Raw genomic sequence first — 17,044 nt, forward strand, 5'->3', positions numbered from 1 at the left:
CTTGGGCCCAACCTAACACAACTTGAATACTTTTGCCTCTTTGCCATCAACTAAGAAGGAGATGATTTTCCCATTTTTATTTTCACAATAAAATTTCTGTTGGGACTGAAAAAGTGGATTTGCCCAGTTTTGTTTTGCTTTTTGTTTTGACCTCCAATTTTCATTCCCAACTTTCTTACTTCTCCTATGATAGTGGCAACGTTTTATTGTTTTGTAATACAGGTAGTCCTCGACTTATGACAATTGAGCCCCAAACTTGTGTTGCTAAGTGAGACATTTGTTAAGTGAGTTTTGCCCCATTTTATGACCTTTCTTGCCCCAGTTGTTCAGTAAATCATTGCGGTTGTTAAGTTAGCGACACAGTTGTTGAGTGAATCTTTAGTTTGCTTGTCAGAAAATTGCAAAAGCTGATCACAAGACCCCAGCACACTGCAATCGTCTTAAATATGAACAATTGCCAAGCATCTGAAGTTTGATCACATGACCCTGTGGGTGCTGCAACAGTCCTAACCATGAAAAACGGCCATAAGTTACTATTTTCAGTGCCACTGTAAGTTTGAACGGTCACTAAACGAACTGCTGTAATTTGAAAACTTATCTGTACTGTTTTATGTTGAAAGCCCCCTCCAGTCGCGTCCCTGTGAGGTGGGTGGCATATAAATTTAATAAATAAATGATTGAGGTTGTCCAGAAGTTTGTGAAACAATTACTTACCCATCTCTGCAGAAATCATCAAACAAGACCAAGTATATCATTCTTCAATGTGGGGTGAAGTTTCCCAAAGTTAAATGTCTATGGAGATTCTCAGTCATCCAGGGTTGTCTCAACCTTTTGATTTCCCCCAAAGTTTAGATTTGCAGGACAGGGTAGGTTAACGATATCCTGTTACTCTAACACTTTACACTTACGCTACAATCTGACTGGAATTTTGCATGGGCTTCAGTATGACGTACTACTGTACTTATTTTATAAAACATGGGCACACTGTAACAACAAGCAGCGCGAACTCCCACAAAAGGATGCCGAAGCAGAAGGCAAATATTCCTACGGCGTGAGGGTTTGCCCATAAAGTCATTGCGTAGAGGAGATCATTTTATTACGTGCAAATAAGTGCAATAACTCTACGACTACAGTAAATACACACTAAGCGATGGAGTCGGCTGGAAAAGAGGAGTCAACTTTTACGCCTTGTGATAAGTGTCAGGAACAAGGGTCAGGTTTGGAAAACAAGGGAGACGCCCCTTTACGAAGAAGAAGAAGAAGAAGAAGAAGAAGAAGAAGAAGAAGAAGAAGAAGAAGAAGAAGAAGAAGAAGAAGAAGAAGAAGAAGAAGAAGAAGAAGTAAACAGCTGGGCATTGCCGGACCTGCTTCTGGGCACTTTCTCTGGGGGGGAGGCGGGGGCGGGCGGAGGGAGGAAAACTTCATTCTGGACAGCGCCCCCGAGCGCACATGGCTCCGGAGCGCGCGTGCGCGCGGGGGGGGGAGCGCGCGCGCGCTTAGAAAGCGAGGATCCCAGCTTTCCTCGGCAGGGCGGGGCCGAGGGCAGGAGGGGGGCGGAGAGTCGGCCGGGCGCCTGCGCCAGCCGTTCCTATCGCTACTCTCCGGCTCTGCTCGGTCTTGGTGGAATCGACCCGAGTGAAATGTAACAAAACAAGCGGCGTCTTTGTATTGGTTTAAAGGAGCCGCGGTCGCTCGGAGCCCCTCGCGGAGGGTAGAGAAAGTAGCAAAGAGGGGCCAAAGACCGGCGGCACCAGGTTGGGGCTGACGGATCCGGGACCAGGCGCTGCCCGGGAAAACCCTCGGCGGGGAAAGAGAATTTAGCGAAGACGGAAGAGTGCCGGCCGAGATCCGCGCAGGGGTTGGAAAGGCAGGAGGAGAGCGGGGCAGGACGACCCAGTGGTTACGATGGGAACCTCGCTGGAGGCGCCGGGGGAAGAGGCTGCGGGCATGAACCGCGCCAACTCGTTTCGGTGATGGCTTGAGCGAAGCGGCTGGAAAGTTGCCGGAGAGCTTGCTCTATGCCCGGCCGGTCGGGTCCCTTGTCCGGAGCAGCCTTGGGTGGACGTCGGGTTTCCAGTCTCGATCCTTTCTCTCTCTCTCTCCCTCCCTCCCCCCACCTCACTCTTCCCGGTGTAAATTGCCCCTCCCTTCCTTTTGCGCGCAACTGGGCGACCCGATCGCCATGTCGAAAGTGATCCAGAAGAAAAACCATTGGTCGGCTAAAGTGCACCAAGCCACGGTGAGCCGCAATGCTCAGGGCCAGCTCGGGGTCCCCATCCTCGGGGGAGCGGAGTACGGAGAGTTTCCATACGTCGGGGCGGCCGAGGTCGACGGGGAGGCGACGCTGCCCGGCGACAACGGCGAAGGCAAACTTGGCGAAGGGGAGCTACTCTTGGAGGTGCAAGGGGTCCGGGTCTCGGGGTTGCCCCGCTACGACGTGCTGGAAGTTATCCGGAGCTGCAAGGAGCCCATTGTTTTCAAAGCCGTCAGACAAGGTGAGAGCGAGAGGCGGGCCGCTTGGCAGGACTTGGGGCGGACTTCGAGACGGGGCGGGGGGCGCTGCGCTGCAAGGAGCCTTTGCCTTCATTGTTTTCTGCCCTCTGCGAAGGGGGCGAGGGGCTGTGCGGGAGGATGGCCGGTCCTGAAGCCGTTTGGGGGTGAAGTTGTGAGATTTCCCCCCCTCCCAGCCTTTTTCCTGCACCGGCTGCAGAAACCTGCCCGAATGGGTGTTTTTCTGGTCGTCGACACGCACGACAGCAACGCTTAGACGGCCTTCTGCCTTTCGTGGATTCGTCTTCTATGAAATATCCGACTGGTGGTTGCTATTAAAATGAAAGCGTTCCAGACGTGTTTTCCTCAGCCATCCCGTGGGACTTCTAGCTCCTATGGGTGCCTGGGACTTAGGAACTCGCTCTTCCTAGACTTTGAACCCTGGCTCTTTAGGTACAATGGCATTCTGCCAAGGCATCAATTAATCAAGCAAAGGACTTTCATTGGTTTGCTGCGTCTGCAGGGATCTGAGTGCCTGGGAGGGGAGGGGGATGTGGCTGCACTTGTTTGTGGGGTTTCGACTGGTCGTCCTGATGGGCTCCTAAAGTTATTGGCTTTATTGTATGGTTCTGACAGATTGTTAGGGCTGGAAAGTTGCCGGAGAGCTTGCTCTATGCCCGGCCGGTCGGGTCCCTTGTCCGGAGCAGCCTTTGGTGGACGTCGGGTTTCCAGTCTCGATCCTTTCTCTCTCCCTCCCCTAAAGTTATTGGCTTTATTGTATGGTTCTGACAGATTGTTAGGGCTGATTCCTGAACGGGTTTAATTGCTTCAAACCAAGCGTGTTGGGCTTGGAGCGAGGATAATTTGCATGTGTTTCAATTTTTAACCTTTGTACTTTGAAGTATGAGCTATGGTTTCACTTTAGCAGTCCCTTCTGTAATGTATGTAGATGGCTGAAATCCCAGACCTGACAAAGCAGTAATCAAAAAGCTAGCTTAGTTCTCCCGAGATTGACATCTTTCTGCAGCATGGAGCTGTAGATCCTTATTGGGCTCATAAAGAATGGTGGCAAGCCTTAAAAAAAAAACAACTTCTGAGAGTCAGTTAGACAAGTTGAATTCCTACTTGGCTCCAACTTGGGTAGCTTTCTTAGATCTTTTGAAAGAGTAACAACATTTTTTGGTACCCTTAAAATTCTAGATGTATTATTGCATAGCTTTTGTGGAGTGCATGTCATGGAATGCGTGTTAAGGATTAGTCAGAAGGTTTATCCCTGTCCAATTCTTGGAAAATTTGCAGTGTCTGTCTTAGAAAAAGCTGAGTTTTCCCTTACTGGGCAATTTTTGTCCCTTGGCTTGGATGCAAAAGGTCCTTGGTCTTCCATCTGTCACTTTGGCAAAGCAAAGTTGTGCTTTGTCTCAGGTCCCTTTACAGTGTAGCTGGACCTGACAGATGAAAGGATGCGGTGAGATGTGCTTAAAAAGAGAGAGAGAGAAGGGTAGCTTCCTGAAGAAAATTATTAGCTAATGTTGGGTGTGTGTGAGTTTCAGATGCTTATCAGATTCCAGCCTGGGCTCTATCTTCTAAACTCACAGGCAGCCAAGCAAGGAATAGAAAAGTTTAATTTGTTTGAGTGACTTCTGAGTCATTTAGCTTTTTTTTCCCCTTAGGTTCCAAAATAATGCAGCTTTTTTAACCTTTTTCTTTTTCCAGCAATTTATGTACATTCTGTTTCTGAGCATTTGAAGGTGAATGAATGGGTTTGGTTTCTTTCCTTCTGGACTGCAAAGTTGCACGGGGCAGAGCCACCTACAAATAACATTTTTTTTGTCCTTTTCATTTTGTTTTTAATGCAGCCAGCAGGGAATTCCATTTTCCCTCCCCTTATCTTGACATTATTAAAGGAGCTGAATAAACCTACAGAGTAGAAGGAGAAAGGACCAGAATGTACCAATATATTTTGTTTCGATGCTGGACATCAGTTGAGAGAAATGCATTTGCCTGAGAAACCTGCATCATTGTTTCTGACTTTTTTTTTCCTTTCCCTCTTCTTGTGGACCCTGCATTTATCTCTTATGCACCCTGATGTTTCTACTCTTAGACTTAACTTAAAGTTTTACAAGTAGCCTTAGAGGGGTAGGCAACCTTGGCTCTTTTATGACTCATGGACTTCAACTCCCAGAATTCCTGAGCCAGGAATGGCTGGCTCAGGAATTCTGGGAGTTGAAGTCCACGAGTCATAAAAGAGCCAAGGTTGCCTACCCCTTCCTTAGACCTATGACCAGAACTGAGCCCAAAGTTTCTGTTGTAAAGTAAAGACATTTGTGAAATGAATTTTGCTCCATTTTATGACCTTTCTCGAATCTCTACAGCTGCTAAATTAGTAACCCAGCTGTTAGGTGAATCTGGCTTCCCCATTGACTTTGTGATCACGTGACCTTGAGACTCTGCAACTGTCATAAATATGAACCAGTTGCCAAACATTTGAAATTTGATCACATGATCATGGGGAAGCTGCAAAGGTCGTAACTGTGAAAAACAGTCATAAGTCACTTTTTTCAGTGCTGTTGTAACTTTGAATGGTCACTAAACAAAACTGTTGTAAGTTGAGGACTACCTGTACTTCAACATCCCCTTGGTCTGTAAGTGACACGTAGAGCCGGATGTTCTTGTCCAGCAGGCATTCAAACGTATGCGATCTTGGCAATGTTTTCTTCAGTTTACTGAATGGGGAATTTCCAGGCCGGGTGGCAACCTCTGTTGAAGAGCCAAACAAATATTTCACTTGACTGGACTTGGAGGAATTTCTGGAAAGAAAGAGAAAGGCTCCTCCTATGGCGAAGTATCCCTTTGAATTGGAACATTTTGATTCCTCTGCTGGAGGATGACTAGGTTTGTGTATGTCAGTTTCTTCAGTGGAAGCATGTGATTGCCAGCTGCTTCCTTACTTTGTGTCAGAAGGATGGCATAGACTTTGCATGGAGAATGGATTATTTTCCCTCCTCCCCACATACCAGACTGTTGCCTGCCAGGAAGGGGTTATTTTCAGCTTTGCTGAAATCCCAAACATTCCTTCAAATAAGAAACTCCCCTGGCAACAGAATGCCTCTGGATCACTCCTAGTCTGTGCAAAAAATACATTTTCATATTTTATGCCTTGGGCTGTTCAGATGTCGGTGGGGAACCTCAACAATAAGTAAGGTAAAGGTTCCCCCGCACATGCGTGCTAGTCGTTTCCAACTCTAGGGGCCGGTGCTCATCTCCGTTTCAAATCCGAAGAGCCAGCGCTTGTCCGAGGACGTCTCCGTGGTCATGTGGCCGGCATGATTAGACGCCAAAGGCGCACAGAACGCTGCTACCTTCCCACCGTAGAGGTTCCTATTTTTCTACTTGCATTTTTATGTGCTTTCGAACTGCTAGGTTGGCAGAAGCTGGGACGAGTAACAGGCGCTCACTCTGTTACGCGGCACTCGGGATTCGACCCACCAAACTGCCGACTTTCTGATCGACAAGCTCAGCGTCCTAACCCACTGAGCCACTGTGTCCCTTCAACAATAAATAGGAACTCTTGATTAAGGAAGCTGAAGATGGATAACGTGTGGCTCTTCAACTGGATTATACTGATCAATGTCTCTCACTGTTGGCCATCTTGATTGGGGTTGTTGGGAGATAATAGTTCCTCAGGAGCAGCAGGGCTCTAGGTTCTTGCCCTTGAAGCAAATTGAGTCTTTGTTGTCCACCAGAATGATAGCAAGAGATTTAGCCACCTTGATAAAAGAGAATTGTTTGTTCCTGAAGGGATCCTTGAGCAGTTGGGAACCATACTCGAGCATCTAGTACAGGGGTGTCATACTCGCCACGTCACATGACCTATTGCAACGTATCGTGACTTTTTTCCCATTGCCAGAGCTGGGATGGGCCTGGCTTCAGCATGACACATCTGGCTTGCGGGCCGGCAGTTTGACACCCCTGATCTAGCAAGCTACTTATCTGCCATGTGGATTTTATCCATGTTTAAATATACATTTATGTAATTTTTATTAAATATTTTGATTATAATAGTAAAATCTAATCCAAACTGAACTTAAGGAAAAGAAGAATAAAAAAGAAGTAAAATGCACAAGAAAAAAAGAAAGAGAGAGAAAGAAAGAAAGAAAGAGAGAGAGAGAGAAGAAAATAAAAGACACATTCTAGTGTGAGAGAAGTTCTCTAAGGATGGTTCGAAAGCTCGGAAGACTAAACCCAGATTGGATCCTGCGACATTATCCTGGGACACGTGTATTTTCTTTCATTGGTGAAAAAGAAAAGTAATATAATAAAAACAGAGAAAAGAAATATATAAAGAAGTGGCTTCCAATTCCACAAGTATAAACATTTAGGGACTCTTTGCCCCCCCCTTAAGATTATAAAAATTTATCTCTTCATCCCATATCCTATCTATAAACAAATCTATAAACCATCATCTTTTTAATCCTGATGTCAACAGAAAGTCTGTAAAGGGTAGTCAAAAGTAACAATGTATCTTGTTTTAACCTTGATCAAATGAACCACTTTATATTCCTTCCGTTTACTTCTGACAATCTTAATCTTTAGTTTGTTCAAATATTGTCATAAGACTAGATTTTCCTGTTTTTTCTTTGTTTCATTGCACAGGCTTTAACAAGCATCTTCTGCTTGTTAAATAGGAAAAAAAATATCCAAGTCACTCTCTTGGTTTGTCATTTTTAAATTTTAACACCCTTTTCTAAATCTTTCTTTTGGACTCTCAGCTGTACATCCACTTTCAATACTATTTCTTATCATCTATTTTTTTCTACCTTTGTCATTTCTTGAATAAACTCTTTTGGACATGGTCGAATCATAGAAGCAGGCACTGATATTTTCTGATTCTGTTCTTCAAATACCTACTTCAATATTTTCAATGTTATAATGTTTTTATAACATTTAATAAACTTGTAGATCTTTCCTCTACCTAAAAAGGTTAGTCTCCTCTAATGATCAGTTCTGAAATAATTAAATTGCTTATTTTTGTTTTGTCTTGTAGAAACCAAAACAGAATTGATTTCCCAAGAGAAGCTGTTTGTTTTTATAATTAATTCCAAAATCTTATTGTAAAAGTTTCAGTATTTCAATTTTATGTGGACCTTTACTTCATTTATAACTTTCTAAGATCAAAATCTTATTTAGCTGTTTATTTCAGATTCTTTAATTTGTTAAGCATATCAATATTTTTTTTTCATTCAGGATTGAAGGCAGACTCACCTGGCATTGTCAAACATGGCATTCTAAAGGTCTCTCATAGCTTAGAAGTAATTAATGAGCAATTTCCAAAAGTAATTAGAAAGTAAGATTTGTGAACTTAGTATCCTTTAGAAATCCCCACCATAGTTGCAAGCAAGATGGTTAATTCTGTTTTCTCCAGCACTCAGTCTGTGCAAAACTGTTGTCAGGCAGTGTCCCTTTGAGGAACAGTTGTCTGGATCACATGTGGGCAAATCTCTTGTCCCCTCCTTATCCCAGAAGATTCCAAGGAGCCAATCTACTCACTGGTTCCTTGACTTTTGCTATGGTTGTTGGCTTTTGGAGAGTCACCTTGAATTTGTAATACTTCTCCTGGAACAACAATTTTATCCATATGGGTATGAGAAACATGGTTTGACTTGCACTTATAGTCATTTGGTTAATACATTGTAAACTGCTGCAACTGTATTAATTGAAAAGTGCACCTCTAGCACAGAATCCTAATGTATCAAAAGTTTTAGAGATTATCTGAAAAACCCAATCAATCTTTGGGCTAGTAGTCTTCCTCATCCTGATGACCTAGGGCCTAGGCAGTTAATGGGATTGAATGGAACTCTCAAATTTCTAGCTAGTGTTGGATTTTGTTTCTTTGTTTGTTTGCTTGCTTGTTTTTATCACTGAGAAGTTGGAGTTTCAGTCCAGCTGAAAGTTCATGATAGTCAAGGGTTCCACCTGTAAATTGGAGAGGTTTTTTTTGTGAATGTGAATAAATTTTGTCAGGCATTTTAAAATAATAATAATAATAATAATAATAATAATAATAATAATAATAATAATAATAATAATAATAATAATAATAATAATAATAATAAGCAAAGTTACTTTTGGAAGGCTTGTGCAGTTTTAATTGTAATTTGGAGACTCGCTATTGGTTAAATCCTTTCCATATATAATATTAAAAGAATGTCTGGGTTTTATTTTTCCCCAAATATTTTTTAGATGTAGTTTGTATCTAGAGGATTCATGTGTGCATTGAAGAATACAAACTGCATTACAGTAGTTGCAGTCGAACTCTGCACTCATTTTGCTACATTTTCTATAATGACTTGCTGCTCATTATGGCTTAGAGGTTAATGCAACTACAATGTTTTTCTAACTCTCTAACATTTTTTGTGGGGTTCACCCAAATGCATTGAACCACAAGTCAACAAATCAAACTTAGTAGTAGCAGTAGCAGAAAAGCAGAAAGCTTGTTCAAAACCACATTTTAGCCTAGTTTGAAATAATTGAAAAGGGTCCTTACAGTTTATTTAGTTTGGTGATTTTCAGACTATTGGACTTTTTTTTAAAACCACTTCACATATTTGTACTACATGCTTTATGACTTCATGTGTGAATGTAGTTGACTGTAGTTCGGTAAACTTTAATTAAACAAATAAGAACTTAGCAAAGTGTGGCTGTTCTTTCCCAATCAGTATCCATTGTTGTCCTAACGGTGAGAACAATCCACCAGTGTAATTAATGGCTTGCCTTAGAAGTTGTGGGTGCTCCATCACTGGAGGCTTTTAAGAAGAGACTGGACAGACATTTGTCTGAAATGGTATAGGGTCTGCTGCTTGAGCAGGGGTTGGAGTAGATGACCTCCAAGGTTCCTTCCAACGCTGTTATTCCGTTTCTATGTTTCACTTCAGCCAGTGCAGTGCGACGTAGTGTCAGAATTTGAAGAGAAGTTCAGAAGGATGCTATACTGGTAGTGATTACCCCAAATTTGGATTGCAAAAACCAAGAGAACCATAGGTGGAAGCAAAGAGACCTAGGAAAATCTCCTTGCTGCTGTCTAGTGGTCATCTGAATTTTTGCAGCTCAGATTGAACAGCCATTGCTATAGCTTGGAGGTCCAATTAATTTACTGTGATTTGATGGCAGATCTCTGTCTTGTTTCAACATTATCCGGGAATTTGTAGACATTTAGCTCTGGAATCTGCCTTGGCTGATGTCAATGATTTATGTATGGCAATGCAAAACTATTTGTAAGTTATGGCAGCAGCTAAAGTGATTAGAAAATGTAGAGGCTTATTTTGAAAGTGCTTTTCTGCTTCTTATCTTCAGTCTTAACGTCAAGATATTGAAAGGAGAGGCAGAACTGATTTCCCTGAGAGGCCATGGGTTAATTATAATTAGGGAAGAGTGAAATGCCATAGCCACAGTCTAAACTCAGCCGTTAATTGTGACATCATGTATGAGTTGCTGGGAGTTGGGACTATAAATCTAACAAATTATTATTATTATTATTATTATTATTATTATTATTATTATTATTATTATTAATTTATCATTACTACTATGATTATGTTGGGAATGGTGGCGGTGAACATAAGGGTAATTTTTCTGTTTTCAAGATACAGAAACAGGAAGTAGGAGAGGCCACAAAGAGGCCACACTAGTTTTAGTTCTTTCAATGCTCCTAACTTTTTAATTTATCCTTGGTGGGTAGAGATTGAGGCAGACTGGCTGATCAGGTTAAGGCTTCTTTGAAAATAAGGCATTCAGAAGAAAAACTAAATAAGGAAGTCTCATCTTGCGACTCATAGGAAAGATGCTTGAGATATCATCAAAATGAAGGGAAACCAGCAAGGTGACATGCTATATAATGTACTACTGCTAATGCCAGTTCTGGCTTAGTGTGCCAATGTACTCACTGCCAAAATGCAGTGAAAAGTCAGGCTAAGACCTCATTGAGAAATGTGAGGATTTTCTTTCATAGGAGTCTCATTAAACAAGGGAGCATTTTAAAAAAACTAAAACTGAGTTAATATTAGCTTAAAGTTAGATGGGCCTTGGAGAGCAATTGTGCCAAATTCTCTAATGTTTTGCCCGACTGTAACTTCATACAGCCCATTTTACATCGTGTCATGGGATCTTTCGTTTCTTTTGAGTAGTTTTCCTAGAATGACTGAAGGAGATTGCAATGGCGGGGGCAAAGAGAAAAAGCCATTCAAGGCCACCAAAAAGATCTTTAATTCTGGTTCATACCCAATGTGCAATATGTACCCTTAATGAGATATCAGGATGTGGCATTGGACATATCTAAATCTGAATTTGTTTAAAATTAACAACGGTGTCTGAGCTTGATTAGGAACTTGAATCTCTTGATCTGTATCTTTATGTGAGAGGAGCCACAGGAGCAAGAGCTCCATTCAAGCATCATGATGATAGTGTCCTAACACCTTTTTATCTAGCCCAAGGTTGTAGAAGAAAATAGATTTTAAGAGCAGTTTTTTTTCTCATAGTGCATAGGCACATTTCGTTCCCCCCCCAATCCACTGGCTCAATAGGATTTTATGGGTTTATGATCCAGTGCAAAAACCTGTGAAACTTGTTTAAGCAGTGGTAAACATGGGAAGAATTTCCAGATAACTGAGCAGTGATTCTGTCTTCCAAATTGCTCAAATAACTGGTTACAGCCAGGTCTGTTTCTTTGTTTGCTTGTTTGTTTATTTATTTATTTTTCACATTTTCGAACTGCCCATTTCCCTCAGAAAGGGAGGAATTATGGGACTTGAAAGGCATGCAGTTGGGTGAATCATACTACAATCATACTCACTAAAGACATACATGGAGAGAAATGATAAGAGCAAGAAGTAAGTCCATCAAGAAGGCCAATAAATCGTTGGGTGCTTTTTGCCTTGACTTCCCCTTTTAATGTTTTGAGGCATATCTTGAACTATAAGGTCAGTTGTCAGATATTGAGCAGTGTGGAGCAGCAATAAACGATTGGAAGATAAGATACTTCATGCTACCATCACCTATCTTAAATTGTCAAAGTTATCCTGCCATCTTTTAACTTAATGGGAGAGTCTGTCCCATCAACTCATTGTTGAAGTAAGATGCAGTTGTTAGTCCAAGACCTGTATTGACATATCAGTTAATATGTGGTTATATTCCAAAAATTTGGTGGTTCACCATTCTTCTGATGGTAGCTTATTGCCAGGAAAACCTAATTTTTCACTGTCCTGCTTCAATTTTTGCACTAAATCCTCTAAAACATGCTGGAATTCTGTTTCACTTATTAAGCATAATGAAATAAATGCCCATTTTCATATTTTTGAAAGGCTGGTCTGAAGATTGCATTGGCTCTCACTTAAATTGGTGTTTCCCTTAAGAATAGATTTTTACAAATTGGTGAAATGCTTTGAATTCCAGTAGGCAGTATAGTTGTCAATAACCTCATTCCTCTCCTTTGTTTGCAACAGGGAAGTTGATCTGAAACTTTCCAAAATCTGTCCTGAAACAGAAGCAAGGCAAAAAAAAAAGTCTTAGAACATGTGAACAAAAAGTCAAAGCCTGCAGATGACATTAAAATGCAAAGTTGTTTGTTCAGATTTGACTAGTTATTCTTCAACTTGTATTTGAATTTTAAAATCAGTCTCTAATGGTAGGTTGGTGGTGGCTGGATATTATGAAATTAAGGAGGGGTCTCTGAGTCAGTTTTTCAGTGGGAGAGAATCTGGTTTTTATAAAATTCATCTAGTCTTACATTCCAGCCTGAGGAGAAAAAAAAACACACCAAAACAGTTGAAGTGCAAATCTTCCCATACACAATTCCTGTTTTATTCCAGTGGGGACACTGTAGTCTGTATTCCAATGCCATATTTTAAGTGAATTAATTCTCCAAGTAGTATAGCCACAGTATTCAAAAACTGTAGTGAGTTTTCATGCTAAGCCTTTTTTTAAAAATCTGTAAGTATCTCTGATTATCTAGCCGAATGTGCTTAATTTCTTTTGCAAGCTTTCGAACTGCATCATAAAAAAAAGCTTGAATATATTTCATTAAGCTGGTTTTTAAGAACAAGCTCTTATTGTGCTGTTATCATTTGCCTTGCAGTTTACTTCTTTCTATTTTGCATCTGGCCATTCCCAGTTCAAGTCTGTGATTTTAGGGTCAGGGGTTTAAGTTCAAAGGTGGAAAGTTAAAAACAATGGTTAAATTAACAGCTGCCCATTTACATGCTGTTGTTTGTTATGCTCTAATAAAATTGTAAGTGATTCTTAGATTTTTGAGTTTGTTTTCCTGACTCAAGATCACTTTCAATCAAATTGTGCAGCAGCATTTTCTTAACCCAGCGTCTATTAAGCGTAGACCCTCTGCACTTTGGTTTAGGGCTGTCCACTTGTATTTTGTCTCTTTTCTTCCAATATTAATTGTAATGGAGCTGGAGAATAATATGGGATTAATACTTTTTAATAGTGCAGTTACCAGGATCTAAGCAATGTGCTCTTTCTCTAAAGCTTTTTCTGGTTCTGTTAAGCAGATACATTAATGTCTACAGAGCAGAATTGCTGTAATGTATGAAGACAACTGTATAAAGATCTTGATAACGAAATACTAGAATTCTGGAATACCCGAATTTTTTTACTTTAGAATTGCCCTGACTTGAATTTGGGAGTGGGCGAGGTGGAGTGGAGGGTGGGATGTGGAGGGGAACCATCTATCATTATTATAACATGCTTGTACCTTAAAAATCTGACTTCACCTCTTGTATCAGCTTTTTGTTTCAGCTGTTGCATTTTCCATTCCTGTCTGTGAATTCATCAGTCTAAAGTTACTACTCATAAAGATTTGTTTATCCGAGTGATGTAGTTAAAATATTTTTGAGGATCGCTAAAAGGAAAGGAACAAATGCAGTGAGTTAATGAAGGGAGACAGTGGTCCTGTTTTTCTGCTTGCCATCATATATATTGTTCTGACAACATTAATTTGAGCCTGACCTGACTTTTCAAAACAGAGAGAAGGAATGGTGGATTTCTTTGCAGGGCTGGCATGAATTAACCCAAGTCAGCTGTGGAATGCTAGGCTCAATTACATTTAGCAGTGTGAATGAAACAACCTCTTTAATTCTGACATCTTTTTCCCTGAGGATGTCTGAGAGGGATGTGGTGGCTTCAATAGTCTGTATTTCCCCCCCCCCTTCTTTGCATCTCCTCCCTGGAAAACACTCGAGGGGTTTGGATAAGTAAGAGCAGGAGGAGTGGGAGAGACATAATTATCAGCACCTCGGTGAATTTTTATACAAGTTCAACAGCCTTATGTATACAGAGAAGTGATATGTCAACTTTGTTAATAAATAACTTTGATAAAGTTATAGGGTGGAAAAGGTAACTGGATAATGATATAGGACATCAGAGGGTGGAAATATGTGCACCATGTCTTATATTTGGAGAAACCCATTCTAATAATAAATTAAATAAATAAATAATTGAATTTCAATAAGTTTTTTTTCCTTAGTTTTATTTCTTCTGGGCTTGAAATGTGGAAGTTTCTCTGGTCATGGATAGAATATTACTATTATTTATAAAACTAACCATGACATGATATATCCAAAGTTTCAGGAGATGCTCTTTCTTGAAAGTTGTCAGGTAGCCCTCCTTTTAAAAAACTGCTTCTCTGATTTGCATTATTATAGTGTGTATATACAGTGCTGTACTTCGAACAAGCATAATGCGCAAAACCTGGAAGTTTGAATAGATGTATCTAATGGAAGAGGATATGCTGCATATTTTAAGGCTGTGACCAGGGCTTTTTTTCTCACAGAACGCTCAGAACGGAGTTCCGGCACCTTTTTTGGATGGAACCTTGTAGGGTAGGCAAGGCGGGTTGTATGACATGTGTGAATTCCGGCACCTTTTTCTTTTACAAAAAAACAAAACACTGGCTGTGACCATGTGTACCTATTAACTTGCTGATTAGCATTTTATTTTAGCCCACCAACAGTTCTTTTTTCCTTTTAACCAATTAAATAAAAGTTTTGGAAATCAATCCTGCAGATTTAATGTTTCAAGGTATTCATTTTTGGGGGGACTGCTGAATCATTCTTATTCTTCTTCAGTTTTATAGTTTTCTCTCTCATAGTTTAAAATTGTTTACTTTGTTCTTATTTTTGCTTGGCTGATGGGAAGACTTGCTAACTCTGCCTATTGCCAGGAGTTCGATCCTGACCGGCTCAAGGTTGACTCAGCCTTCCATCTTTTTGAGTTGGTAAAATGAAGACCCAAATCTAAGTGCTATTGCTAAGTAGAAAACCAAGGTATGAGTGTATCTAGAGCCATGGTGGTGCAGTGGTTAGAATGTAGTATTGAAGGCTAATTTTGCTTACTGCCAGCAGTTCAATCCTGACCAGCTCAAAGGTGACTTATCCTCATCCTTCCGAGGTCGGTAAAATGAGGACCCAGATTATTAGGGGCAATATGCTGACTCTGTAAACTGCTTACAGAGGGCTGTAAAGCATCATACAGCAGTATATAAGCCTAAGTGCTCTTGCTGTCTTTAAATAATAATAATAAAATCAAGGTAGCATGGTAAAGATACAATTTATATAGCCAGCCCTACTTACTTATTTAATTAATTTTTATATTGCTTTCTTATATCTAAGTCTTTTTAGGTTAGTGTATATAGTACTGAGTTTAAATAAATAAATAAACCAATCAGTATAAATAAATAAAAACAACATTAGGGCAATGATGTTACTAGATAACTTTGATGAGTAGTGCAAGGCATGACTAATATGGAAAAAATGAATGACTGGTAATATAGGACACCAAGTGTGGAAATTAATATATTAATTACATTAGGTTTCTCCAAGCATGGTCATTGCTGGGAAGTAAGACAGGTGTTTGCACATCTGTAGGGCAACCTCTTGGAACTCCTTAAAATTATTGCTTTTTTTCCTCTTTTAGGATTCCTATTACCTTTTCATGTGCCATAATTACTTGTAGCAAAAATTTATAACACATAATATTGATTTTTATAATTTTGTAGTATGAGACTCTTAATGGGTTGGTTGTGTTTTCTTCAATATGGTTAAGTCATTCGGTTATATTATGAACTAATACCTCCAAATTTTGGAAGTTCAGTGACCACCGAGCAATTACCCTTCCTACAAGTAACATTAAGTACAAGCACTACTTCAAAATTAATGACCAAAAAAACACCCCCCTAAATTATTTAAGACCATCATCTTAAATAATTTAGCTAGATTTTGGTGGTTGTGTTCTTATTTTTAAAACGAGGATGAACTGTGTCATCCTATATATGCTTTTACCCTTCCACCCAAATATTAACATTTAGCTGTTCTAGCTGTAAGCTCTGTGTCTTCCGCTGTTAAGACAGTTGCTATGTATGTAAAATAAATAAATAAATACCGTAGTCACAGCTGAGGGCCATAAGGGCCTCAAAATAAACTTTGCTTATTCTAGCCTAAATATCACTATGTAGATTTAGGCATAGCTATCATGGCAGGGTCTGCAACTCTACAACCTCTCTGTGGCCTCTAAAATCATGCTATCAAACATTGATAACAAAATACCTTCTTTCCTTCCTTCCTTCCTTCCTTCCTTCCTTCCTTCCTTCCTTCCTTCCTTCCTTCCTTCCTTCCTTCCTTCCTTCCCTCAGAAATGGGAGCCAGAATTGTCTGGAAGGCAAGCTATTCTCATTCATTTCTTAACCTCCATCCTCACCTCAATCCACACGGTAAAGCCCAAATTGCACCTCTGAAATTTGTCCATTTCACCAAAACATCATTTTCTTTATATTCATGAATTACCCTCAGAATGTTGGTCTAGACCAGGGGTAGGCAACCTCGGCTCTTTTATGACTCATGGACTTCAACTCCCAGAATTCAGGAATTCTGGGAGTTGAAGTCCATGAGTCATAAAAGAGCCGAGGTTGCCTACCCCTGGTCTAGACCAATGTGGAGGAGGTTGGGGGGGGGGGTTGGGAGTGGAGGAGAATGGAACAGTCTGGTTTATCTTCACTGTGGTCCATTTTACACATCTCTCTAATGAAAACCCTCAACTCAAAGGAAATTGCCTATCTTTGTACTCCATTTCATACAGGAATAATGCCTTTATTTTTTTAACTCCTCCTTTTTCTTTAATTATTTTTAGTTAAATTAAATTAGTTACCCAGGGTTGCTTTGAATAGTGAGATGAGTGACATCTAAATGAAATACATAAATACATTTTAATTGGCTTATTTCAAATCAAATCTCTTTCTCTTTAATTACACCGACAACCTTTCCAAATAAATTTAGCCTCTGCTTACATGGATCAGGTTTGACTAAAACCCACAAAGATTTAGATGAGACATGTGCATGTATCACAGAGAGTTAAACCCGTAAAGATAGTAAGGTCTTGCCTTCAGTTTCATGATCTGCCAGTCACACCAAATGTTCCCAATATTGATCCATTCTATTACTTATCTGAAAATGGTTCAATTCGTAGTAAAAATCTACAACATAAAGCCATAGACCAACAA

The 17,044-nt window shown here is 40.3% G+C and overlaps 1 protein-coding gene across 1 annotated transcript in view; it reads left to right on the forward strand.

Annotated features, from left to right (window-relative positions):
• The first annotated feature begins 1,677 nt into the window (after positions 1–1,677).
• MAGI1 (membrane associated guanylate kinase, WW and PDZ domain containing 1) overlaps positions 1,678–17,044 on the forward strand; it is a 518,120-nt gene continuing 502,753 nt past the window's right edge. The window contains exon 1 of the mRNA XM_081315925.1: positions 1,678–2,495. Within this exon, the coding sequence (XP_081172051.1) occupies positions 2,183–2,495 (313 nt within the window). The 5' untranslated portion in view covers positions 1,678–2,182. The remainder of the gene's footprint in view (positions 2,496–17,044) is intronic.

Source organism: Vipera berus, assembly GCF_964194415.1.
Source record: "Vipera berus genome assembly, chromosome: 2".
Taxonomy (NCBI): domain Eukaryota; kingdom Metazoa; phylum Chordata; class Lepidosauria; order Squamata; family Viperidae; genus Vipera; species Vipera berus.